The 27,475-nt window shown below is 48.5% G+C and overlaps 1 protein-coding gene across 2 annotated transcripts; it reads left to right on the top strand.

Annotated features, from left to right (window-relative positions):
- The first annotated feature begins 4,588 nt into the window (after positions 1–4,588).
- CTSB (cathepsin B) lies at positions 4,589–25,137 on the top strand. 2 transcript variants are annotated; one of them, XM_019636181.1, is made up of 10 exons: positions 4,589–4,720; positions 16,620–16,770; positions 17,805–17,890; positions 18,239–18,353; positions 19,710–19,828; positions 20,689–20,774; positions 21,095–21,241; positions 21,709–21,825; positions 23,581–23,709; positions 24,182–25,137. In XM_019636181.1, the coding sequence occupies exons 2-10, from the start codon at positions 16,645–16,647 to the stop codon at positions 24,277–24,279; spliced, it is 1,023 nt and encodes a 340-aa protein (XP_019491726.1). In that variant the 5' UTR covers positions 4,589–4,720; positions 16,620–16,644; the 3' UTR covers positions 24,280–25,137. The 2 variants fall into 2 exon arrangements, with proteins under 2 accessions (XP_019491726.1, XP_019491727.1); XM_019636182.1 differs by lacking the exons at positions 4,589–4,720; positions 16,620–16,770; positions 17,805–17,890; positions 19,710–19,828 and having other exon boundaries at positions 18,280–18,353.
- The last annotated feature ends 2,338 nt before the right edge of the window (positions 25,138–27,475 follow it).

Here is a 27,475-nt window from a genome sequence, read left to right as displayed (position 1 = left end):
CCCCACCCCCCTGTCCCCCTTTGCCTAAGTCACCTAGTCTTTAAGTATTTTGTTAAGGCAGTCTGACTAAGACACTTCCTTGATCTCATAACATCCCTATGAGATCAGCCCTATCATTACTGCCACTTTACACATGAGAAAAAAGGAATCCAGATAGTTTAATGGACTTGCCCAAGGCCAAGGTCACCAACTGGAAAATGGTGGAACCAGGATTACGAATTTGTGGTTAAACCACAGAGCTAAACCAACGTTTCCCATTTCTCTTACATCCAGAGTTTTCTTCAGTGGGATGTGTGTGAAACCATTGCATACAGCTCATGGGTTAGGGTGGGGAAGAGGACATGGCCGGTTTCCCCATCCTCTCCCTTCCCCTTGGCAGGGAGCTCAGGTTCCATGTGTAGGAGATGACAGCACGAGAAGGAGGCAGCCTGGGTCCCTCAGTGGCATCATGAAACAGAGCACCTCGCCCCGATCAACCCTCACTGGTCTCCCACTTAAGAAGAAAGTAACTGTTGTGGGGCTAGGTCAGTTTGTTACAGCAGCTCGTATTACTTACCCTGACTAATACACCCCTGAAAGTCCTTTTCAACAGGGGCTACTTTACCCTCTCTCGACTATAGCCATAGGCAGCAAGTAGATACTGCCATTGAGAATGGCTTAACAGTATAAAAATTAGTTCTAGACATCAAGTATCAGCAAGGTAACCAAACCAGTATTTTATGTAAAAATGATGACGATATTGGTTTGTAACATAAAAACCTGAATGAATACTACCTTAATTATAAACCAAGGGAAGGAACGACACAAAGATGTTTTTTAAATGAATACTATTGCGCTTATCTTCAAGGAAATTTACTTTGATTATGAACACATATAATACAACCTGCCCCAATATGGTTTATAGCAAAGTTACCTTTTAACTTCCAGTACCCAGAAGAGCCCCTGATCATAATAGATTATCCATTATGGGAAATGACTGGCCTTTGCGCCTTCATTGTTTTGTGCTCACTGCTCTTTTAAGACACAGATGGTCAGGAATGTCCCCAGTCAGTTTTTTCTCTGGGGTTTCCAAATAACCTACCTCTTCTGGGAAAGTCCAAAGCAGCCCTCTCTTCTACTACAGTGTTATGGGATGAACTGTGTCTCCCTCCAAAATTCATGTTTTGAAGCCCTAACCCCCAGTACCTCAGAATGTGACTGTATTTGGAGATAGGACCTTTACATAGCTGATTACGTTAGATGAGGCCATTAGAGTGGGCCCTAATGTAATCAGACTGGTGTCTTTGTAAGAAAAAGAGATTAGAACACAGAAAGAGACACCGAGGATGTGTGTGCACAGAAAGAAAGAAAAAAAGAATATTTGAGCTCATCTTTGAAGAACAGCTTTTGTGGAGTGGTTTTTCACTTATATTTTGTTTTTGTTTTGTATGCTTCTAAAACCAGAGTTTTTATTCCAACATGATATTATGAAAAATTTCAAAGATCACAAAGCTGAAAGAATTTTATAGTGAATATTAAAATGAAGGCTGGTATGCCCCCCACCTAGACTGTACCATTAACATTTTACTGTTTTTGCTTTATTGCACATCTGTGCATCTACATGTCCCTCCCTCCCTTCATCCATCCATCCATCCATCCATCCATCCATCCATCCATCCATCATCTTAATGAATTTCAAAGTAAATTGCAGATATCTGTAACTTCTCTTTCAGTATCCATATCATTAACCAGAATCCAGTATGCTTGACCCTTGAACAACACGGAGGTTAGGGGTGCTGCCCCCTCATGCAGTTGAAAACCCAAGTATAACTTTTGACTCCCCAAAAACTTAACTACTAATAGCCCACTATAGCCTTACTGATAACATAAATAGTCAACTACTCATAACACATATGTTGTATATTATTTGTATTACATACCGTTTTCTTACAATAAACTAGAGAAAAGAAAATGTTGTTAAGAAAATCATAAGGAAGAAAAACTACATTGACCATATTTTTTTTAAAAAAATCCACGTATAAGTGGACCCACTCAGTTCAAACTTGTGTTGTTCAAGAGTCAGCTGTATTTGCTTACAGTGAGTTTTTTTATGTAAAATATATATACAATGACAAAATCCACAAATCTGAAGTGTGCATTTGCAAAGCATAGACAAGGACATTACACCTGGTAACCCAAACCCTTATCAAATATAGAGCATAATCATCACTCCAGAAAGTACTCAAGACTCTCTTCTCAGTCAATTCCCACCCTCACATCCCCAGAGGCAACTACTATTATAATTTTTGTTCCACTATTGATTAGTTTTGCTTGTTCTAGAACTTCATTTAAAAGGAATCATATACAGTATACTTCTTTTGTGTCGTTTCCTTCACTGAGCATAATGTTTTTGAGACTGAACTTGTGGTTGTGTGTAGCAGTAATCTCACCTCTTTTTGTATTTGGGAAGTATTTTTGAATATACCACAGCCTGTTGATCCATCTTCCTACAGATGGACTCCTGGTCTGTGTCTAGTTTGGGGCTATTATGAATAAAACCACTGTGAACATTTTTGTACAAGTCCATTTGTGGCCATCTATTTTCACTCCTGTCGGGTAAATACATAAAAATGGAATTTCTGGGTCATAGGGTAAGGGCATATTTAGTATTAAAAAAAAAAACAACTGCCAGAGTGTTTCTTAAAACAAAGTAGCTATACCTTTTTACTTCCCCACTAACAATATTCAAGAATCCTCATTGCTCCACATCCTTGCCAACATTTGGTGTGGTCAGTGTTTTATAATAAGACCAAAACTTTCTATATACCTGGATCCGGGCATTAGAAAATGGGAGGGCCTTTGTCATCACTAAGTGCGTATCTGTGGGCACTATGTTTGGTGCACGCTGTACAGAAGCTAATGTAAATTTATTCCTCATAACAACCTGTTTAGAGCCTGGGAGAAGTGAAGTAACTGTGGAACTAGGATTCAAACCCAGGTTTTCCTGGCTCCAATTTCTTTTTTTATTTATTTATTTTTTATTTTTATTGGGTAACAGTGTGTTTTTTCCAGAACCCATCAGCTCCAAGCCAAGTCGATGTCCTTCAATCTAGTCATGGAGGGGCGCAGCCCACCATCCCATGCAAAAATCGAAGTGGCAACCTTGTTGTTCAGAGCACGCGCTCTAACCAACTGAGCCACCCAGCCGCCTTGGCTCCAATTTCTTTTCACCTTGGTTAGGACTAATGAAATAAGAGGGTGTTGAGAAGGGAGATTCCTGGTGTCATCAACCTTTTCCCATTGGTCAGAGACCTCTAGGAAGCTCAGGAGATTCTGGTTCATGGTAGAATCAGGTGTTTCTGGCCCTATAGGTTTGGGTGAAGAGAGGATAGGGGACCATAAGGGGAGGGGGAGAGAAGAAATTCTCCAAACACCTGCTTCCCTCTACCTACTAGAGGCTCAGGAGATCAATCTCCCAGATTCATAAAAGGCATACAAGGAGAATGAGCAGCCCAAAGGGACCTCCAAAATGTCTTATCTGCTGGCCTAAGCTTCCTAGGGATGCTGGTTACAACTCAAACTCCAATTACAATTCTGCTTGACTTAAATAACATTCCCCAAATGGACGGTCTGACAGAGTGGGAGATGAATCTGTCCCCCAGGGAGCTTCCAGATTTGAAGAGCTATGTCAGTGCTGGGTTTTGGGATACAAATGAAGAAGAAATGGAACGAATGGAACACCATCCATTTAGTCTTCACAGTTGTATGAGGTAAATATAACCATCTTTGTTAGCCAGATGAGGAATCTGAAGAAGAGAAGGTTTAAGTCACTTATCCAAAGTCACACAGTTCTACGTAGCAGATTCCAAACTCCATCCACTTCCTAGTGGAAGAGATTGATGCAGGGGCTGTGGAATGACGGGGTCGGAGTTGGATGCGGAGAGATGTCCGCTCTTAAGTTCCTTCTCTGTAGAAATCTAGACGTAGCGCCAGCAGTTAGTACTCAGTGGTATCAACTACCGTTTTCACGATGACATGGCTGGAGTATCTATCTCATAGGCACGTTCTCAGAATATTAACGCTAAAAGAGCCTTTGCAAGCTCTTCTGGGAGTCCTGCTGTCTTGATACTCCCAACTCTGGCAATGTTTTCTGAATGAATGAAATACGGGTCTGTTATCCCCTCCCCCAAGTAGGGATCCCCCCGGCTTTGAATGCTCCACGTTCAGTGTGAGGCGGCCCCTGAGGAATTTTTCCAGGCTGGGTGAAGACCCTTAGGGCCACCTTCAGCTCCCTTCCGCTCCCCACAGGCCTCAAATCCGGAGGGTTAGAAGCCCCTTTTCCCGGGCCAGCCCCACCATCCCTAACGGGATCTCCAGAAGCCGAGGGAGGCGCGAGGAGCGCAGGGGAGACGGAGATGGGGTGGTGTGGGGGTACGGCCGGCAGGAGGAGCAGGGGGTGCGGGTGCCGGGCTCACCGGGGAGCCGGGGTTGGGGTGGAGTGGGGTGCAGCCAGCCCAGAGACCAGGGGTGGGGGTGGGGGGGCCGGGTTCGCCCGGGAGTCGGAGGTGGGGCCGCGGGTTCTCAGCGATCACGTGATGAGTCAGCCGGGCCCGAGGCGGGGCCGGGCGCGGTAAATAGGAGTGGGGGCGGCCCGGGGAAGCGACGGCGGCTGCTCTGGCACCGGCACTGGCACCGAGGCGACTCGCCCACGGCAGGCCCAGGCTCTCGGCGGCGGAGTTCGGTGAGTGCGGGCGGGCTGCGGGCTGCGGGCTGCGGGCCGGGGCGCCAGCGCAGCGCCACCGCGGCGGAAGTGACCTTGGTTGGGGATGAGGAGACTGGGGCCCTGTGCGCCCCCGCGCCAGGCCCAGGCGCCGTCCCCGGTGGCCGGCTGGATAAGGGGACCCTCGGGTCGTTAAACCCGGGCCAGCAGGGGTGGCGGCCGTGCGCCCCTAAAAGTCGCCGTGGTAAAAGAAAAGCGAAAAACAACCCTCACGCGGGCAGACGGGCGCCCAGCCCCCATCCGGCGAGAGGCTTGCGCCCGCGGGCCCTTGCTCTGTCTAGGGCTGTGTTCATGCCCAGAGCCGGGTCAGCGTGACCCCAGGGCCGGCCCGGGAGGTCGCCCAGGAGAAACGGGGAAGTTTGCAGGGAAGATCCGAGGGTGGAGCCTGCGAGAAACGGCTTGGCCCTGAGCCCCGTGACTTTTGGACAGCATCTGGCTCCTCGGCCCCTTCCTTGTTGGTTTCTGGGCCTCGGTTTCTGCAGTAAATTGCTGAGATGATAGTATCTACTTTGCATCTATTTTAGATGTTTTCTTATTCTAAAGGGTTTGCCCGGGCAGCTTTCTGCACACAGTCACACACAATTCCAGGAGGCAGAAAACAGGAATCTGGAACTGGGTGGAACCCACACGAAGAGTTAAATCCACAGAAGAGAGGAGAAACTAAGCAGAGAGGAGGCTGTGAGGCTGTATAGGGCCCCAATCCTCGCTCTGGGAGTGGAGGGAGCGGAGGACGCCCCTCCCTGCTCTTGGACTGCTGTGGAAAGGCGACAGTGCCTGAGGCCCAGAGTGGTGTGGGAGAGGGGAAAACAGGGCGGAGGCTCTGGGGCATCACCTCTTCTCTCAGTTAATGACCGGACGACGGACCTGGGAGAGGGAGCATTTAGGGAGCACAGTGGGGCCACTGAGTTTGAAGAGCTCAGCCGGCAGGCAGTCCAGGTATAAATCTGAGGTGGATTTGCCCCTTCTTAGTGGGCCTAGGTCAACCCCTTCTCTGGGCACAAGGAAGCTGACAGACACAGGGGGAAGTACAAAAGCCCAGGCTCCATATATCTCCACCTGACCAGGTAGAAACCCTCACCCAGTGGGAGGGAAGGTGGTAGGTTCAAAGGGAGGCCTAGCACCTTTTGTTACCTTGAAAAACCTGATCCCCAAGTACCTCCACCCCAAGGTGAATGCTGCTGAGGTGCATTCATCTGGATCGACAGTTCCCAACCTTCCTAATGCCGCGCGACCCCTTAATACAGTTCCTCATGTTGTGGTGACCCCCAACCATAACATTATTTTCGTTGCTACTCTATAACTGTAATTTTGCTACTGTTAGGAATCGTAATGCAAATATCTTTTTGTTTTCCGATGGTCTTAGGCGACCCCTGTGAAAGGGTCGTTCAACCCCCAAAGGGGTCGCAACCCACAGGTTGAGAACCGCTGATCTAGATGAATTTATCAATGCAGAGTCATTGAGAAGGTGAAAGAAAGGCTTAGAAGGGTGTCTGGCTTGGTCAAAGCTACTTTTCTTTCCTAACATAACGTCCTTTCCTTAACGGACAATTGTGTCCTGTTGGCACTGGTGATGGTGACCAAGGGCCCTTGAGCTTCAGAAAGGAGCTGGTTCATTCCCCACCCTGTGTGCGTTTCCCAAAGAGACAGGTCAAAGGTGTTCTGAAGAAGGTTCTGCTGAAACTCTTTTTAAGGCATTTGTCCCGGAGCTGGAGTACTGCCCAGTGGAAAGGTGCAGTCCCCTCATTCAGGCCCAGTGAGCGACAACACAGGCCAGACACAGCCTGGCTCCAGTAACTCCCTTGATGATGGGTCAGAACAGCCCTCTTTCCTAACTGGTCAGACGTTGAGAGTGGAAGCATTTTTGGCTCCAGGAAAAACCTGCCCATGTGCCACTGACTCAGCACCTTGCACCAAGGCCCTTCCTGTAGACTGGCTCTTTCTTTCCCCACTTGCTATACTAGGGAGATGGAGTAGGAAGTTGCCCATATTTTAGGGGTGAGAGAGATTTTGTGTTACTATTGGCAGCTGGATTGAGAATTGACAGGAGAGCACGTGTCTGGGGAGCCTTGAAATATCTGTCGGGTGATTTTCTTAAATGAGTGGTGGTTGTATAGACTATCCCTGCACTTGGGAGAGAAGGACTGAAATATTTCGGGGTGAAGACGCACAAGATCTGCCGCTTATTTTTGATAGCTTGGTGTAAATAAAGTATTAGAAATATGTGAGGTTGAACTGTATGAAATGGGAGATTGGGAAAGTCATGAAGGATGGAAATCGCACATTTTCATAGAGGCCAACCTCATGTGTAGAGAGATGGTAGGGACTGACAATAAGTTGCCGGATGAGTTGAGGCACATACAGGTGTGGATTGTACTCACTGGATACTGGGAGGCAGTGAGCAGTCTAGACCTGGTCCCGTATCATCTCACTTGTCTTATCCTCTCTGTGCAAACTCCATGAACTGCCTAAGAAAGCAGGGTGAATCCTGAGTCCTTCCATGGCTGTTCATACTCCGCCCTAGTTTGGTTGGGGCAGGGGATCTAGGGATCAAGCACCATTATGTATGTAGACTTAACCAATCCAGTTTTTAACCTCAGGTCTCATGCCCATTCCCTTTCCATAGCACCAGGCTTGTGTGGGGTTCATAGGGTGGGTGCATTCCCTCTTGGTCACAGCTCTTTTGCAGGCAGCAGGTTTCAGTTTCTCTGCTCTGCCAGCCCACTATAGTGCCTGCTTGGGGTCTCCCTGAGGGACATTGTAGCTCCTTTTTGCTCTTCTCTGTATAATTCTCCTGCAGTTTTTTTGTACTTTTAATACTTTGTATCAATCCATGAACAGTGTTACTAAAATTAATATAACTTTATGTTGCATGCATCCTTTTCTGTGGGTGTTTATGAGTTATTTATGTTAACACATACCGATCTAGTTCTTCATCTTTTTTTTTTTTAAGATTTTTATTGGGGAATTGGGGGAAGGCGAACAGACAAGTTGCTGTCCTTTTGTTCTTCAGTCTAGTTGTGGAGGACGTTGCTTCACTGGCCCAAGTTGGCATTGCGCTCTTCCCAGGCGAGGCAGATCAGTCACCGGCTTCTGGACTGCTGCTCACTGTGGCTGCTCGCAACTCACGCTAGCTGCTGGCTACACACGGTAGCCCATGGCAACCCACTGCAACAGAGGCTGCAGCCTACGCCATCGCAGGCAACTCACAGCAGCCCAGCTCCAGGTCGAGCTGTTTTTCAGCATCTTAGCTGTGGAGGGCAGTGTCACTGGCCCTCATATGTGGGATCTGAACCGGGGCCCTCTGGTGACCCAAGCCAGCTCTTAACCAACGCGCAGGTTGGTTTTGCTTTTTCACTACTGCTCACAGCACTACAGTAAATATCTTTGTAGCTCTCAGACACATGCAAGAGTTTCTCTAGGGCAAAGCAGAAAAAGTCTAATTGCTGGGTCCTAAGGTGTGTGCATCTTCTGTTTTGCTGGATACTGAAGAGTGCGTGGAGGTAAAATGAAGTTTTTACCAACCTATACTCTCAGCAATGTGGAGGGTTCCTGTTCCTCACAGTTCCCAACTCTAGGTATTGCCAGACTGATTTTTCACAAGCACCAGTTTCCCTCACCTGTAAAACAAAAGCCTATACAGACTTCCCGTTAATGTTTTACGAATGCTGGGTGCCAGGAAGAACTCATGCCTGCAGTGCACACTTTGTTATCTGTCTCTACCAGGCCAGTAACTTATTTAGTCTGGTCATCAAGATAACCTAGCATTACCAGCAAAGATGGGGAGAGGAGGATGGGACAAACACCACCAAGACAGTATACTCACCCATAGAAAGCACTGAGAACATCTAGATATTCTGCCAAGAGACCCAGCGGAGGCTGGGCTTCTCCATGACCCTCTGACCTGGATTTGGACAAGATGTGTTCACATGTGCACATAAGTCACATGGCTTCCGGGCTTGCACAAGACCTGGGAAGGTGGTGCCATCCAAGGTCTTCAGCCACCCCAGGGTTGAGGTGTTGTCCAACATCAGCTGGAGCCATCTACAGCCCATTCTTTTTTTTTTTTTTTAAGATTTTATTGGGGAATTGGGCAAGGGGACCAGCCAAGTTGTTGTTCAGTCTTCATTGTGGAGGGCACCAGTCACCATCTGGCTTCCTACTGGCAGCTCATGGCCTCTAAGCTCAAGGTGCTATGTTCAATCTTAGTTGTGGATGGGCAACTAAGCCACCATCCCACGCGGGAGTCGAACTGGCAGCCTTGTTTTTAAGACCATACACCCTATCCACTGAGCCATCCAGGCGGCAGCTCATCTCAAGGTGCCGAGTTCAGTACGCCCATCATTGAACAGGCCATCTTGTTGTTATACCAGCTGAGCCATCCTGCCAACAGCTCAGCAACAGCTCAACTCGGGCGCAGGATCACTGGCCCCTGTGGGAATCGAACCGGCAGCCCCGTTGCTCAGAGCCCACGCTCTTAAGCCAACTCTTAACCAACTGAGCCACTCAGCCAGCCCCTACTGCCATTCTTGATCCACTTAATTAACCCTACAGGTGTTTGGGGTAGGGGGTGCTTTGTTCTGGTGGTCAAGATAGCTGAAAAAACATCATTTGAGGGCTTGTTACTAAAAGTTGCAGGATAATAATTTTTCATCCATGCTGAGATACTTTTGAGAATAAAAAGAATTACCCTGGGACAGCAAGACTTAAGTGGCCTGTGCTTAGAGAGATGTATATTTACCCTACTAGTGAGTTTGAGACTGTTTGACTGTTTCCCAGTGGCATTCCATTGTAAGGGTTGCTTGCTGCGAGCCAGGCAGTATGGAAGGCACTTACTTTCAAAAAGAGCATCTCCTTCCATTCCTCAACAGCCTTGTGAGGTGAGTATCTGTTCCTGGGGCTCTTGGAGAGGAAACCAGGACCAAGCCTGAGAGATGAGGTCTTTCTGTTGCTTGCTTTTGTAGCTGCCAACATCTCAGTCACCCCAGTACCCAGACAGTGGGAGATGTAATCTAGCCTGTGATTGAATTAGGGAGCTGCTGTGTTTCTGCAAGCTGGAAAGGCATGGAACACTAATCTCATTTAAATCTCCAAGGAGTTCTAAAAGCTTTTAGAAGGTCCTTCAGAATCCAGGCAGTATGCCCAGTTTAGAAACCGAGACATGGGGATGTAGTAGTGCCCCCTTCAGCATCTCAGTAAGTCAGTATCAGCTGATGAGAAAAAGCTTCCAGAACTTTCTAGAGCTTTCCAGAACTTTGTACAATCAATGTCTTGTGTCTCAGCAATACAAAATTTTTTGACTGCCGAGGGCCTTCTTGGGATCCGTTGTTTTAAGCCTAAGGTAATAATTTTCTTCTGTTTGCAGGATGTGGGCTGTTGTGGCTTTACTGAAGCAATGTTCCACTTGTGGGCACTGTAGCTAGTGCATGGTTTCCAGGTACCATAGGAGAGCAGCTTGAGTAGGCCAGCCCTGCTGAACCTGGTGGGAATTAGTCACTTATTTTGGACAGATGATGGGCAGGTGGGCAGGAGGGGGAGTACCTGTGAGTGGCTGAGGTGGAGCCTTCTCACTGCTTCTCCTGGTTCCCTTGGAGCCTGAAGGGCTGATTAGCAGGGCTGCCAGCGGCCAGCTGCAGTGGATGCCTTTTCTGGGTCACAGCAGCTGCTGGGAGGGGACGTTCAGCTGCAGGGAGCCAGGTTCTAGGGGATGGATAGCCAACCTGGTTCCTGTTCACCCTCACAGCTTCAAGGAGACACATGATAACTAAGGGCCCCTTTTTTTTTTTTAATTTAAAGATTATAATCCAAGAAGCAGTTAAACATAACATGTTTGCGTTCAGAGCAAAGTTAAAAAAAAAACACAGAAAAGACCACATCAAAGGCTATGATTCAGAGTCAAAAGGCAAAGATCTTGGGTCTCCTTCAGGTCGATTGGAGCGTGTTTGACCATGACACTTGTTATCAGCCACCACAGCGCTGCTCCAACACTGAGGTGTAACTGGGCAAACTGAGGTCGAGGGGAAATGGAGACCTGCCTCGTTTTGTTTTCTGGGTGTCCTGAAGTGGTTGAAACTTTAGGAACAACTGCCATTAGTGACAGCAGGAGGCAAGACAGACAAGTCTTTGTGGAAGAGAAAGAAACAACTCTCTAGCAAGATCCCACTACATCTTCACATCTGTCCTGCATTTCTGCCTTCCCCCTAATTGAGAGCCACTCTGCTAATATGTAAGGCACAACCTTAATGTGTAGCTGTTGGCAAAATGCAGGTGCTCAGGTTTTTGGTTCTTTAGGGCCAGCTGTGAAAGAGACCAGCAGTATATGAATAGCAGCAATGGGCAAGGAAGAACCAAGTACCAGCAAAAGGCTGTGGCTGGACATCCACTCATCCTTATCTGTATGCGTCAGAAGATGACAGCTGGCTTATTTGGAAAGTTCAGGTCCACACACCCTGTCTCGTTAGATTCACTACGGATTTAGAATCTAGCCTACCTGAGGGCTCTATCACCACATAAGAAAGCTTTGTTTTTAAAAGCAAGCTTGTTGGCAGCCCAAATGGATTCCGTGTCCTTAGGGATGTCAGGACTCAAAGCTACCTGTGACTTGGCATCAGGTCCTCTCCTATGTTCATTCCATCCCTCTCCAGAGTCCCAAGTCCCAGGAATGGCTTCAAGGTTATCTGGGGGAATGGTTCTGCTGGGAGAGGAGGCAGATAGGATCACGTGGCTATGGGCCCTTTTTGGCACACTACGATCTACAGAACTTCAGTGGGATGTGCTTTCATATAAACCGCTAAGTGCTATAGGGATTTGGAGAGGATAGAAATGAGAGAGCCCCCCTTTTTTTTTAAGTCAGAGATTAGCTTGGAAAAGGGGAAGCAGAGTGTAGTGGAACCCGAGGAAGTCCAGCTGACCGAGGTCCAGAAGCATCATCTGCCCATCACACTACCCTCCCCCAGTCCATACCCTGAAAGGGAGTTGGCTGACTTGCAGTGTTCTCATCCTGTTTGGGCCCCTCTCCCTTGTGAAATAAGAACTTTCTGTCCATTCTTTCTTATAATCAAGGGGAAAAAAAGAAACCCCACAGAGTTGAGAAAAGGGAAATGTTTGCCCAAAAGAGGGGAAGCGAAAGCTGGTTGTTTTGTGCTGAGACCATGGGACCTGTAACCGGCTTGTTAACAGCACAGCTGCTGTTTTAACCATTCACATGTAGCTTGTCTGGTGTTCGTGATTTGTGTGGACATGGAGAGATGGAAAGCTGCCTGGTGCTCACTAAAATGAAATCCCAGTGCTCGCAGGGTTATCTGTGTGTCCGTCTCCTCTGGGAGGAGAAATTGGACGCAATAGCCTTTGGGCTCTCAACAGTCTTAGAACCCTCCAAGTTGAAGTCCATTTGGAGGTTAATTGAGGTTAAAACCTGAATTTTAAGTCAGACTCTTTTTTTTTTAATGTGGAGGTATCGTGGACAGGTTGGAGTGAACTGGAGTTCTCTGACACAGGCTAGAGGTGGAGGGAAAAAAGAAGAGAGGGAGGGAAGGCGGAGGGTGGTGGGTCAGACCTGGAAATCAGGTGTGCCCAGGTGAGCAGCCCTGCTACGTCAGGGGCATTTCTCCCACCCTCATTTCACTCAGACTCCCACCTGGAAAAACTAATGGCTGTGAGCCCCGTTTTTACAGGCGTGGGACTAAGGCTCAGTAAGGGTGATGCTCGTGGGTGTACAATTAGTGAGTGAAAGGGCCGAGATCTGAACCCAGGTCTCCTGACTCCATCCCAGTGCTCATCCTCGCTGCCGGCTACAGCAGCTGTTGCCCACTTGAACCCCAGCCCAGACGCTCCCATATTGTCATGGCCCTGTGCCTGGGGTGCTGGGGCTGAAAGGAAGAGCTTCCCCAGTGCTCAGTCCAGATGGGCTGGGAGTCAGTGGTTCATGCTGGGCCCCAGCCCTCCAAGCTCAGCTGTGTACTTCACGGGAGGGGGCCCTGGTTCTCCACTGAGGCAGGGTTATGAGCAGGGAGAATAAAGTTGACAGGAACTGTGGAGGAGGACCTGTGGAACCAAAGGAACAGCAGGGTGAGTGCATGAAAGACGCGTCTGCTGCAGTAGCGTGGGGCACCTGGCATGCCTCAGGACTTGGGGGGGTGATGGGGACGACCGCCATGCAGTTGTCAGTGGAGAAGTTGAGAACCATCTGGGAGGTGGGCGATGCCTGTGTTCTCTCCCACCACAGAAACCAAAGAAATCTTGTTTAAAAATTCGAGTTGCCGGGGAAGTGCTCCCATTCTCGCTTGCTTATGATTTAACATCTCAGCAGATGGCTGAGCCCCCCGGGGGCACCTGGGGACACTCTTATTTGACATTTAAGGAGCATTCCACGGGGACTGCCTCCTGCACTAGGTTCTCCTATCTTGGAAAAAATGTTAAGATGCCAAGTATGAGTCAGACGCATCAATAGAAAGAAAGAAAGCCAACTGCTTTGCTCCTCAGAGAGCTCCTTGCTTCTTCTTCCTTGTGAGGAAACAGCAAGACACTTACCTAACAGTTTGGAGGCTGTGTGGGTCCCTGACACAGGGTCATGTGAGTGACAGCCTCTCCATGAGTCACTGAAAAATAGGAAGGCTTACAGCAGAAAGTCACTAGAGAGGGAGCCTCACTGATGGCTGAGGAGATGACTGGAAATGCACTTGGGGGCTCATTAAAAACTGTTCTTTCATCAGTTTGGTGGCATGGGGTCTTTGGTAGCCCTAGCTATTCTTCCGAAAAGAACAAAGCTTCAAATATAATATACTCATTAAAAATTTAAAAAGGGAAGGATATGTAGTGAAAAGTAAGTCCCCCTGCTGCGGTTACGACTTTTGTGTGTTTTTCTTAACGTTTTACACATAGTCACAGGAATATACTTGTACATCCTTAATGGGCTCATACAATTACCATGACTCACCTGCAGCGTGCTTCTTTATTTTCACTTACTGTATATCTTGGGCATATTTCCTTTATCAGTACAATATGATTCACTTCAACTAGTTCACCTCTTAAATGGCTGCTTTGTATTCTGTTGTTCCACCATTTCCCATACTTAACAATGACTGTTCTACACTTGCTTGGTTTTTGGCCTTTTGCTAATACAGAGACTATTTAGTGAACATCCGTGTACCCGTATCATTGCATTTTGAAGCTGGTGGGATAAATTTCTAAATGTCAGATTGCTGAGTCAGAGGGCATGCAGATTGAAAGGTGGGAGAGGTGGCCAGGTGGGCCTCTTCATGGTGGTCCCTACCACTGGGTCGTGTCACGTGTCTGCTTCCCTGCATCTAACCCTCACTGAGAACTATCAGACTGGTCTGCCTCTGCCAGCCCGATTGAAGATAAATATCACCTTAATTTTATTTGTATCTCCCTGTGGTTGAGTCTCTTTTAATATCTGTTGGCCATTCATAGTTCTCTTTCTGTAAATTCACTGTGTCTGTCCTTTCGCCATTTTTCTACTCTGTTTCTATTCCGATTTTTTTTTTTTTAGCTGGGAGCTCAGCGGCAGCTCAGCTTGGGCCGGACTCGAACCGCTGTTGCTCAAACCCTTGAGCGAGCTCTTAACCAACTGAGCCACTCGGCCGGCCCTTATTCCGATTTTTAAGAGCCCTTTGCATATTGAGGAAACAAAGCTTTAAGTATATGTAAGCACTATTTTTTTGTCATCTTGTCACTCTGTTTTTCTAGAAGAGAGGCTTTATTGTCATGTAATCAAACATTTTCCCTTTAAGGTTTTTGTCACTCCAGTACTACATTTTTTTAAATTGCACTTATTTTCTTCATACAACTTCTGTTTTTCTGCAAGACTTTTGTTCCATGCATCAGTTTTTGTGTGTAAGGAATCAAGTGTAAAGATTCAGCCTTACTTTTTTTTCAAAATGCGTAATCAGTTGTGCAAGCACCATTTACTGAGATATACCATTTCCTCACTCGTCTCTACCACACACGCTCAATTTCAACACAGGATATGCTTCTGAATGGTGTGTCTATTTTGTCGATCAGACTGGTCCTGGGCCAGCACCTCCCGGGGGTTTAGAATACATTTACTACCATGATGACAGCCAGGCCTCCACCCGTGCTCTTTTCCACAGCAGTCTTGCTATCCTTCCACATGTATTCCAGATGAATTGTTGCTGAAGCAACAATTAAGTTTAAATAGTCCCTCAAATGTAGTTCAGTGTGTGGGAGGCAGCATGTTAAGTGCTGTCACCTCAGTCATGTCATCTTCATGTAACCCTCGCCAACGACCTGTGATGTGCGAGGAGGCAGGGCCTTTCGCAGAGCCTGCTGTGTAAGCCCCTGAGGTCAGAGACAGGAAATCCCCCCAACACGCGCACACACACTCACAGTCCCTGCTGTATGGATGTCTCACAAGGCCCCGCAGTGGGATGGCACCAGGACACATTTCTTGTTTTCATAGAGCTGCTGGTCTAAGAGCATGATTCAGAGGCTGAGCTGGAAATTGCTGGTCTCCTGACTTACGAGCCAGTCTAAGATCTAAGGGCCGTGGTTGTGATGTCATGGTTTCCCTCTCCGGAAGCCCCATCTCTGGAACTGGAAAGTGGAGCCCTTGGCTGACTGGAAACACCAGAGAAAATCCCAGAAGACTTGTGCCACTGGCCAAACCAGCTCTTCCTCCCTGGCTCTCCTGAGGCTGGCACATGCTGGGCTTAGCTTGGCTTGTGTTTTGCTTGTTTTGTTTCCAATATGGCTTACGAAATTTATTTTCTCATGCATTTTTCTTATCCCACGGGTCCTCCACACAGGACGTAATCACACGGACAGACTGTTTATTCTCTCAGAGTACTAACTTGGAAAAAGTCTCCAACTTTGTTTTACAAATCCATGCAGTGGCAGTTTGGCAATAGCAGAGAGGGCACTGGACTCGGTTTTAGCCTGAACATGTAGGTGTATTCATTCGTGGAAGACAGACTCGTTAATATTGCCCATTGGGCCCTGGGGTTTTGACAGATAGCAAGTCAGCCCTGGCCCAGGCCTCACAGCTCACAAGATAGTTGGGATCACAAACCATCCAGTGAACAGCACCGTTTCAAACTGTGAACTTAGCCCTAGCTCTGAGTGACAGCCCTGCAGACCCAAGCAGCACCATTTACCAGCCCTCAGCTGCACACAGGACTCAGCGCAGGCAACATGGCCCCTGTGCTTTTCTCCTGGCTCCCAGACACCTGGAGGAGAAACACACATGGTCTGTCTTAGCCCGTTCCGCTTGCTCCAACAGAATTCCACAGACTAGGTGGTTTCTAAACAGATGTATTTATCATAATCTGGAGGCTGGAAGTCTGAGATCAGGGTGCCAGCACAGCCAAATAAGGGCCCACTCCAGGTCGCAGACTTTGCACGGTGTCCTCACATGGAGGAAGGGGCAAGGGAGCGCTCTGGGGTCTCTTTTGTAAGGGCACGAAGCCCGTTTGTGAGGGCTCCACCCTCATGACCTAATCACCTCCCAGAGGCCCACCTCCTAATAACATGCACTGGGAGTTAGGATTTCTACATAAATCATGTGTGGTGGGGGTGCAAACAGTCCATAGCATAGCCCTGTGTGCTACAGACACAGGTTGGGACTTTGAGATGAGGCCCAGGAGCCCATGGGCACTATAGGTCCTTGAGGGTTCTCTGCTGCTCCAGCCAGGCTTGACAGAAGAGGACAGTGAGGAACAGAAGGGGACGCATGGCAGCCAGGTTGAGAACAGGGGTCTTTTGACCACGGGGTTGTATCTGGCCCCGGAGCCATGCTGCCTGAAATGGCACCCCTGTTGTGTGTGTAGCATTTGAACTGAGGAAAGGAGGAGCAGCTTGATGTCTGTGTCCTTTTTCTTCCTAGGTAAATCTAGGACCCAGCTTTCAAAATGTGGCAGCTCTTAGCCACCCTCAGCTGCCTGGTGGTGCTGACCAGTGCCCGGAACAGGCCGAATTTCCCGCCCCTGTCGGATGAGCTGGTCAACTACGTTAACAAACAGAATACTACATGGAAGGTGAGTTATGGGGGCAGCTCCCTACACGTGTCACTTCCAAGGGTCAATCTGTGCACCCTGACTACCAATAGGTGGCTGCAGCTTGGCCCACAGGACAGTCTGTCCTGGACAGTTGAAAACCTGATTGAGTCATGGCTGTGCGGAACCATGCCCACCTCCTCCTTTACGTGTGTGTGTGTGTGTGTGTGTGTGTGTGTGTGTGTCTGTGTGTGTGTTGCGTGTATGTGAGCATGCATGGAGGTGCATGGGGAATTAAGCAAGCTTTGAAAGTGTTTTTGCAACTGGATATCCTGTGAGTCCCACCCTGGTAGGCATTAAGGCTCATCAGTATTAGCAGCTCCTTGACTCTGCCCAGCCCTGAGGCCTGGGACTGCAGGAACCAGGAAATGAGGAATTGGCCATATTCACGGCTGGGAGGGGCAGGTTGTCTCTCTTGACATCCGCAAATGGTAGCAGATCAGAGGAGACATGCACTGGTCTGAGAGCTGCACGCTGCCCACGAATGAGGTCCCTCTGGGTTGGTGCCGGCCGGATCTGCAGGGTGCCTGTCTTAGTCTGTTCAGGCTGCTATCACAAAATATCATACATTGGGTAGCTTATAAACAGAAATGTATACACAGTTCTGGAGGCTGGACGTATAGGATCAAAGTGCCAGCACAGCCGGGTTCTAGTGAAGCTCTGCTTCCAGGTTGCAGATGGCCCACTTCTCTGTGTGTCTTCATGTGGCAGGAGGGGCCAGGGAGCTCTCTGGGGTCTCCTTTATAAGGGCACTGATCCCACTGATGAAGACTCCACCCTCATGACCTAAGCACCTCGCAGAGACCCACCTCCAGATACCATCACATTCGGGTTAGATTTCAACATGAATTTGGGAAACACAAACATTAGGTCTGTAGCTTGCTCTGCTGAGTTGGAAGGGACCCCTGGCCTTGTCAGGCCTTGAATGTGGGCAGCATGCACACTCGCATCCACCCTATCCCTTGAAAACACCCCCTCTGTTGGTGGGTGACTGCCGTGGTTGGGTTCTCTTCCAGGCTGGACACAACTTCTACAATGTCGACCTGAGCTATGTGAAGAGGCTGTGTGGCACCATGCTCGGCGGGCCCAAGCTGCCCCAGAAGTGAGTGTCCACTCGCTGGGGCGTGAGCAGCAGGTGTTTGTGTGGGACAGTGGGAAGGAGGGAAGGAAGAAGGCCTCCCTTGCGTCCACAGAGCTGCACGGACTCTACATAAGATGCAGGGCTCAGCCCCAAATGCCACTGTTTCCTACTGTGCTTCTCCAGGTGCCTTAGAGCCCCAGCAGGAAAGGCCTCAGGTCTGGGTCTGCACAGTCTGGTTGGGCGCAATCTTGTGCCTCACTCTTTTTCTAGGGGACGGTCTGCAGTCAGCTGGCCTTTGCAGGGACGCGGTGGGGTGGGCAGCGTGGGTGGTAACATGTAAGCTGGTAATGGAGACTTTCCTTTATCCAGAGTTTGGCTTGCTGACGACATAGTTCTGCCTGAAAGCTTCGATGCCCGGGAACAGTGGCCAAACTGCCCGACCATCAAGGAGATCAGAGACCAGGGTTCCTGTGGCTCCTGCTGGGTGAGGCCCTGCTGGCTGGGAAGGGCTGGAGCGAAGGGGGAGTGGGGGGAGCGGGGGCTGGGAGCGACCAGGAGAGTTGGGGTCGGACCAACTGTGACTAGGCGCGTAACATAAACTTCCTGAGTCTCTGTTTCCACTAGTATAAACATAATAAATATCCCTATGGCCGTGAGTTATTGCAAGGACTAGGCAAAAGAATAAATGTGAAAAGCACCTTGTACAGGGCACGCCCCGTGTGTGGGTTCTTGTGTGACGTGCTTTTATTTCTCTGTTTGACACTCTGTCCCGAATCATTGGCCAATACCACTGGCTTTGACGTCTACTCTGCTTCACAGAGACACAGCCATTCTGTATCAACGAGCTATCTTAATTTTGTTTGTTTTTTAACTGTGGTAAAATATACAGTAATACCTTGGTTTGCGAGCATAATTTGTTTTGGAAACAAACTACTCATATTGTAAGACATCGCTCGTTTACCACGTTAAAATTTATTAGAAATGTTTGCTCATCTTGCGGAACACTCGCAAACCATGTTACTCGCAATGCAAGGTTTTACCATACATACTCTAAAGTTAACCTTTTTTTTTTTTTTTTCTGCTTGCAACTTCATTAACTGGTGTAAATTAGATCAAGTGGTTCTTGTCTCATGTTTCAATCAAGACAATAATAATATTGTATCAAAAAAGGAGGAACATCTGTGATCTTTGAGCAATAGGTATGGAAAAAAGAGCATTACAGACTAGCAAAATGCTTTTTTACCTTCTATTTCCCAGGGCTATTCTGAAATAGGCTCTGCCCTGTTAGATTAAGAAGAAACTAATCCATGAAACCCTTTATAGTTCTTATGGCTTTAAAGTTAACCATCTTAATCATTTTTAAGTGTACGGTTCAGGGGCATTAAGTACACTCATTATTGTGCAGCCATCACCACCATCGATCCAAAGACCTTTGTCATCTTGCAAAACTAAAACTCTGTCCCCATTAAACACTAGCTCCCCATCCTCCCTCCCACCAGCCCCCCACAACCACCCATCTGCTTTCTGTCTTTATGACTTTGACTAATCTGGGTACCTCATAGAAGTGAAATCAGAGTATTGGTCCTTTGCGTGAGCTGTTTTTATGTTAAACCTCAAAACCACATGTTGTAGAAATAAACTCAGTGCCCAAGTAGAGGTTCGGGGAGGATGGGCCTCTTGCTTTGAAGCTCAGCTTAAGTGCCAGGACCCTCACTTGAGACGTTGGGAGAGAGTAGCCACCAAGAAGGTCAGAGGTGCCCACTGTGGTCCTCCAAGATGGTGGCTGGAGGGCTCCACAGTCCAGGAGTGGGGCTTACCTGAGTGGGCCGTGTTCCTACAGGCATTCGGAGCTGTGGAAGCCATTTCTGACCGGATCTGCATTCTTACCAATGGGCATGTCAACGTGGAGGTGTCTGCCGAGGACCTGCTTACCTGCTGTGGCATCCAGTGTGGGGAAGGGTGAGTCTTAGGCAGCACCTCCCAGCTCAGGAACCCAGGCCCTTGGGAATGGCCTCCTTAGGTGGACAGTGACTGAGGGTTCCCTGGGAGTGGTACTCCTTCAGGACGGATAGTGGTCCTTTGCCAAAATAATGTGGGGACCTGGGGCGTCTGAAAGCAGGCCCTGGCATGACTGCTGCTTTCTGGGAGGTTTCTAAAACCAGGCTAGCCTCATAGGGCTGGCTGTGGGTGGTAGGGTCTGGGCAAGACAGATGGTCTCAGGATCTGTGGTTAAATTTCAGATCTCAGGTTTGGTTTTTGTCACCCTTATTCCATTTTCTTGCTCAACAAAATGTAATAGCTTCAGGGCCTGTTTCCTTATCTGTAATTAAGGATAATGGGCCCCCATATTAGTCACAGGGCACTAAACCCCTGTCTGCCTGGGGTATTGCTATCTGCCAACTCTGGCCTTGGTCCTGCAACAGTGGTTCTCAGCCATGGCTGCAGATTAGAAAAAGTGTACTGAGGCCTTACCCCTCACCAATTAAGTCACTGGCGCTGGTGTTTTTTGTAAGCGTCCCAGGGAATTCTATGTGTTGCCTGATTGCGAATACCTATTCTAGAAAGCGCATGACCTGGTTTGATATAGACACGACTGTGAGCATCCTTCTGTCTTCTTGAGGATCTTGGTGGGTGGGCTGGGGAGCTTGGGTGATTCGCTGGAAGAAGGGACTATTCAGGAAAGGATGAATTGGGAGGTCTGTTGGGATCTAGGAGACCTGTTGGGCGAGTTGCTGAAGGCAGTGGTGGAGCCACCAGGCAGTGGGCTAGGAGCAGCTAGCACCTCTCATGACTGTTCTAATGAATGGCTCTTTTCTTAGCTGTAATGGGGGCTTTCCCTCTGGAGCTTGGAACTTCTGGACAAAACAAGGCTTGGTTTCCGGTGGCCTCTATGACTCCCATGTAGGTGAGTGTCTGCCTTCAGCCCGTCTGGCCAGATGAATTTTATAAGCAATGAATAATAATGATCTCATTATCCATTATAAAGTGAAGGTTGAGGGTTGAGGGCTAGAGTGCTGGGCTGAAAAATAGGGTAGAAAGACAAGCCAGTCCTCTCGATGGCAGAATTAGCAACAGGTGGAAGAAATCTCAGGCTGCAGACTTGAGGGTAACGACTGTTTGCGTTAGTCATCATCCCAATTCTTTCTGCCTTCGAGGGGCCTCCGTAGCGGGTGTTGGCTGACACCCTTCTTTCTACTTGCTCCGCACTCCCCGCCCCCCCAACAGGTTGCAGACCCTACTCCATCCCTCCCTGTGAGCACCACGTGAATGGCTCCCGGCCCCCATGCTCAGGGGAGCAGGGGGACACCCCCAAGTGCAGCAGGATCTGTGAGCCTGGCTATAGCCCATCCTACAAAGAAGACAAACACTTCGGTAAGCACTCCAGACTAGAGACCTGCGAACAGCCTTCTCAAGCCAAAGAGAGAGGCTAGGGCAACTGAATCTTAGAGTCAGAACCCAGGATGGAGAGGGAAGGGCATTAATGCCGTCTTCATGCTGAATTCGGCCTCAGGAATGTTGTCTTACAGTCACAGACCCGTCGAGTTTAAGGGACCAAACCCCTGGTTTTACAGAGGGGTGAACGGGCCTAGTCTCCTGGGTCCCACTCTGCCCACTGCCCCCCCTACCTCAGGGCCTCGCTCTCCTGCTTCTCAGCTCCCAGATCCAGTGCAATCACTGCTCCCCGGGAGCCTCCCCCGACCCCCACCCCCACCGCCCTCCTGGGTTGGGCAGGTCCCCTAGATGCTCAGTGTTCCATGGTGGCTCCCGTAAGTCAGTGAACAACTGGCTGATGGAGCTGTGGTAGGTGAGCCTCACCCACTGGGCTGGTTCATTTGCAGGATGCAGTTCCTACAGTGTCCCCAGCAGCGAGAAGGAGATCATGGCGGAAATCTACAAAAATGGCCCTGTGGAAGCGGCCTTCTCCGTGTACTCGGACTTCCTGCTCTACAAGTCTGGTGTGTATTGATCCCTGATGGCAGAGGGTGGAGCGGGGACAGGGTGTCCGTGGAAAGGCGGTGTCAGGCCTCCCCTGGCCCAGCTCTGCAGGCCCCTCAGCAGCCGGCCTCTGACACCCATCATCACTGCTCTCAGCAGCTGCCCCTGCTCTGCTCTCCTGCACCCGTCTGCCTCTTGCACGCGTGCCATTCCACGTCTCCTCTCCAGAGTGTTTCCGTGTGGCCAGTTCCTACTCATCCCTTAATAGCCAGCTCAGATATCTCCTCAGGGATGCCTTTCCTCACCTCCCTGGCTCCCGCCTGTCTGCTTCCATTGCTTTGTCAGCATATTCATCAGTAACTGTGCGTTTTATGTGTCTGGACTAAGTGACTTTCTGTATTCATCTATGTCTTGGCAAAGTCCTAGCATCTTGCCTGCCATCCAGTGGATGAGGAAATGGAGTACCTGCTGTGTGTGACACTGGGGGGATTCAAACTGGGGGACTGGATGGTCCCCGGCCTAAGAGCTATCTTAGAAACCCCCCGGTCGAGATGAACAGTCTGTGCTGACTGCTTGTGTCTTGTTTACATGCTGCTAGATTGAAAACTCCAAAGCTCTCCATTCTTCTAAACCAAGGATTAGACAAAGGAAGATGATTCTGGCAAGAAAAAAACATGTTATAAAGCTGGCAGTTCTTAACCCAGTCCCCACCCACATTATAAAAGGATGTATTTCAAGTTTGACAAAGTGACTCACCAATGAGGGGATAGCCTGATTGGCCAGCCCTCTGAGCACTTTAGCCAGTATTTTTCTCCACTGATCAACATGGTCTGCCACCAACTCAGCCTCTCCTGCGTCACCTCTCCAAGGTGACCAACCCCAGAGCAGCAATTTAAAACTCTTTCACCCACAGAATCCTTTTGACAAATCCTTACATGGAGTTCCCAATATGTAAAACAAATAATTGATATTTTAACATTAATTTCTTTATTTTTTTTAAAGATTTTTATTGGGGAATTCGGGGATGTGAACAGCACTGGGGAATGGGGGGAAGGGGAACAGACAAGTTGCTGTCATTTTTTTTGTTCTTCAGTCTAGTTGTGGAGGATGTTGCTTCACTGGCCCAAGTTGGCACCATCATTGCGCTCTTCCCGGGTGAGGCAGATCAGTCGCCGGCTTCTGGACGGCCACTGACAGTGGCTGCTGGCTGCTCACGTTGGCTGCTGGCTACACACAGTAGCCCATGGCAACCCACTGCAGCAGGGGCTGCAGCTTATGCCGTCGCCAGTGACTCACGGCAGCCCAGCTCCAGGTTGAGCTGTTGTTCAGCATCTTAGCTGTAGAGGGCAGTGTCACTGGCCCTCATATGTGGGATCCGAACCGGGGCCCTCTGGCATCCCAAGCCAGCTCTTAATCAATGCGCCACTCGGCCAGCCCTAACTTTATTTCTTAAATGAGAATTTTTAACTTTGGTTTTAAAGGAAACCAACAAGCATCTTTTGTTGGGCTCCTTTTTAATGTTTACTCAAATATTCGAGTGTATTAGGCTTTCAAATAATCCCTGAGTATTGTGGGAACCCTTGGAGCCTTGCGATGGAACAGTAGGGTTCTATAGAACCCTGTTTGAAAACGGGTTTCATCCTTTCCTTGTGGCAGGCCTGTTGGACCCTCTGGACCTCGGTTGTCCTGAATGGGGGTAGCCAGCTGAGTTGGAAGGATGCTGTGAGATGGGGCAGTGGCACGGTCTCAGCCTGAACAGGTTTTGCCTTTCTCAGGAGTGTACCAACACGTCACTGGAGAAATGATGGGAGGCCATGCAGTCCGCATCCTGGGCTGGGGAGAGGAGGACGGCACCCCCTACTGGCTGGTTGGCAACTCCTGGAACACTGACTGGGGCGACAACGGTGAGTGGCTCCCTTCCTGCTAACAAGGTGTTATGAACCAGAACGTAATTGTTATCTTGTCCTCTGCTCTACCTGCTGCACAGCTGCAAACCCTAGGCCTTGGGCTTACCTGTGACCTTCTAGGTGTCCAGGTGCTAGTGAGCTGGGGTTTTCTTCTGCCACGAGGGCAGCCTCTGATCCCGAGAGGGTAGAGGGGACCAGGACCCAGCTTCACATCGTTTGTGCCTGCCAGTTAGCTCCCCCTTGTACCAGGTGCAGTGATGGGGGACATGGGGTTGAATGGCAGTGGCATCCAGAGGCCTCACGCTGGGCTGCTGGGCAAACAGGACAAGCTGACAGCACCTTGGTGCTGGTTTGGTGTGTTTGGAGGCTGCTTAGTGATCTGCTCCCGGGCTTCAGGGATGAGTCTGAATACATTGGCAAGGGCCAAAACCCAAGGCACATTTTAAGGCATCTCACTTTTGCTTTCCAGGCTTCTTTAAAATCCTCAGAGGAGAGGATCACTGTGGAATTGAATCGGAAATCGTGGCTGGACTCCCATGCACTGAGCAGTACTGGAAAAGGATCTAATCTGCTGTGGGCCAGTCCAACCAGCCCTGGGGCAGTTTTTCCCTAAATAGAGCCAGTAGGGCTGGGGATGAGATGAGGGATGGGAATGTCTTTTATTTTTTGAGTTCAAATAGGATACAAGAGGTTTTAGACAGGGCCTGAAGGACTGGATTGGGCCAAACCTCGTGTCTGCCATGAGAGCTGTCTTCCAAGGAGACACATCCAAGGCCTGGCTACCTCCCAGCCTGTTCAGTGGACTGCTGTCACAATGCACATGAACCAGGGAGGCCACTGCTGCAAGCAGAGCAAGTCCTGCCCCCGTAGACTAGTGCTGCTCCGGCTGTTGCTACAACTATCTCCACGTCTTTCCCCATCCATGCGTCACCAGGGAGCATAACACACCTAGAGCGTTTGTAGGTTTTCCAAAGGGATGGAAGGCACAGTTCCTGACAAAACAGCTTCCCACCCGCCGGCAATACCTCTAAGTAGCTTTCTAGATTTGGAAATAGGTTGAGAAGACAGTTGGGCAGTCCTTTGGAGAAAGCTATTCTCCCAGGACATCTGCATCTGATGAGCTTTGCAGTGTTGCTAATCTCCTCTGGTCTAATCCTTGGCATGATTCTTTTTTAATAGAAGTTTTATTTTTTCTGCACCTCCGCTGATCACGTGAACAAGAGTCTAATAGTTGGAAGAGCTGTACTAGTTTTACAGACTGTCTCCTGAACACAGAACTGGGTGGTTGTGACTTGACCAACCTACCGACTTGTACTACCACTAGTTTGGGAGAAACCAGATCTGTTTAAAAATCACGCTTCACCCTGTTAATTTAACAAGGAAAGGAATGACTGTGCCAATAAAAGATTTCTCCTTCCATGTAAAGCCTGTGTTCTGGTGGTTTCTCAAAGATCATTTGTCACTGTAGACTTGCAGCTGCTGTCTGTCCCTGTCCTCCAGAAAGAGCCATGTTCCCGTGGATCTGGGTGCTCTTGAAACTCTAACCAGAGCTATCTTGCCTCAGTTGTGTGGAACATAATAAAATGCCTAATTTTAGCTTCTCACTGTCCCCCACCCCGCTATACTTTCAAACCATGGCTTCTATCCCTTCTTAGTTCCCTGTCATTCTCATTAACTCTTCTCTGTAAATGCAGCCCCGAAACGAGCCCCAAGCCTTGATGAGCTCTGCGCCCACTTAAAGAGCCAAGAACATAATTGTACTCGATTTTTTTTGTACCAATGACAAACCAGCAGTAACCTGTCAGGAGTCACACAGGCATGGTGTATCGGTGAGACCATGACGCAGGTGTCCTGCTGGCGGACCAGCCTCTCCCGGGTAGCCTCCAGTGTTGGAATGGGTGGGTGGAGGCAGCCTGTGTGTGGTATTCTGAGATCTCCCTAGGACTCCAGTTTATATCGCTAGTGCAGAACTATTCCTTCAGGTAATCCTAGTTAAGACTCAAGCAATGAGGAACTCCAGGCTTTTGAGGGGACAGAGGAAACCAGAACGAGCACGGTACCCACCACACTGGCCTGTCAGTACCTCAGTTTTTCCCCCTTTCCCAGCTGAGACTTGGACTAGCTCTTCCCAGTATTCGAAGTTTGACTTCCAATGGGACTCGGAAGAATCAGAAGCTACCTCAAGTAAGCTCTTAAACATCTGGTAAACACTGTGGGAAAAATTTGTGAAACTCATCATAGCATTTGTGTCATGTTTAACAAGGGTTACCACAGCCACCAATTCATAATGACTTTATTCTTAAAATTTCAGTTAGAATACATTTATAAACCTCAATGAAATTGACATTCGACCCACTCCCCAACTGAGTTGAATAATTCCATTTCCACACTGCTTTCCCCATGTCCACCGGGTCCCTATCGGCAGCTCCATCCTCACCCCGGGAGCCAGCCGAGATGTGCTAAAATGAGGTAACAAAATGAATTGTGAGGCATGTTCGCACTGGGCTTCAGGAGTCTGTTAGAAACCAAAACAATTTTATGATTGATATTGGGATCAATATTAGTCTTTTAACCTCAAATTACCCCACTGATCATTACCTCATCACCTCAGCTATTCTGCGGAAAACTTAAAATACTCCACTGTAAATAGGAATCAAGTAGACTATGCCAGGGATGCTGTACATTTGATTAATAACATTAAATTATGGGGTTGCCAAATTCAGCCAAATAAAAATATAGAATGCCCAATTTGATTTGAATTTCAGATAAATATGTCCCATGCAATATTTGGGACATAATTATACTAAAATAATAGTTTATCTGAAGTCCCAAGTTTAAGTGGGTTTTAGCCTGCCATCTTACCTGGCAATTTTAGTAGAGAAGCATTTCAAAGGTAAACAACCATCCAAAGAACTTAGGAGTGGGCATGAGACCTTTGCACAAGTCAGTAATAGTAAAAATTCCATAGCTTTGTGGCTGGGAGGGACCTAAGAGGTCACCTAAATCACACAAGCTCAGCAAGTCCCACAGGTCATAACTGAGCCAGAAGAGAAGCTTCCAGTATGTCCATCTCGGACCAAGGTGTGAACTTCAGCAGAACTAAGATTTCAACGCACAAATTTTTAACAACCTGCCTTAGAATCTCAAACCAAGTTTTGATGCTCAAACTACTTACTGAGTCTGGCTCAAATCTGTACATGGCAAGTCACTTTACTTGTCCAGGACCGAGGTTCCAACAAACCAATGAACCGAACGAAGCCTCTATGGACCAAAACCAAGCCAACTGTGTCAGATGGCGGCAGCGGTCACAGGAGGAAAATCAGTGTGGGTATGTGTATAACGATGCAAAGCCAACAATGCTGCAAAAACATCAAATCCAAGAGATTGCTGTACATAGGGGACTGCAGCAAAAGAGTAGACTGTATACGATACACACTGAGTACTAAAGGGCTTCTAGAAAGCACTTGAATGCCCTACGTCAATGATTCTTAGCCCAAGGGGCTTTTTCAGAGGCATGTCCCCCTCGCCTAAGCTGAGACCTCAGTGCCTCACTGGAGGTGAGAGTACGTCACAAACCTCTGCTGTACATGGTAGGGAGGCAGGCCAACTATGGCGCTAGGAGAATTAAGCTGAGTACCACTTGGCTTTCCAGCCCATCACCTGACAATAGCTTTCCTTTTTCTTGAGACTTCAGTGTATAAACTGGTAATTTAAAAACAAAAAACACTGGCTCAGTTGGTTAAGAGCTCGCTCAAGAGTGCGA

The sequence above is a fragment of the Hipposideros armiger genome, unplaced genomic scaffold (assembly GCF_001890085.2).
Source record: "Hipposideros armiger isolate ML-2016 unplaced genomic scaffold, ASM189008v1 scaffold_27, whole genome shotgun sequence".
In the NCBI taxonomy this organism is placed as follows: Eukaryota; Metazoa; Chordata; class Mammalia; order Chiroptera; family Hipposideridae; genus Hipposideros; species Hipposideros armiger.
This window is presented reverse-complemented; position numbering and strand designations above follow the sequence as displayed.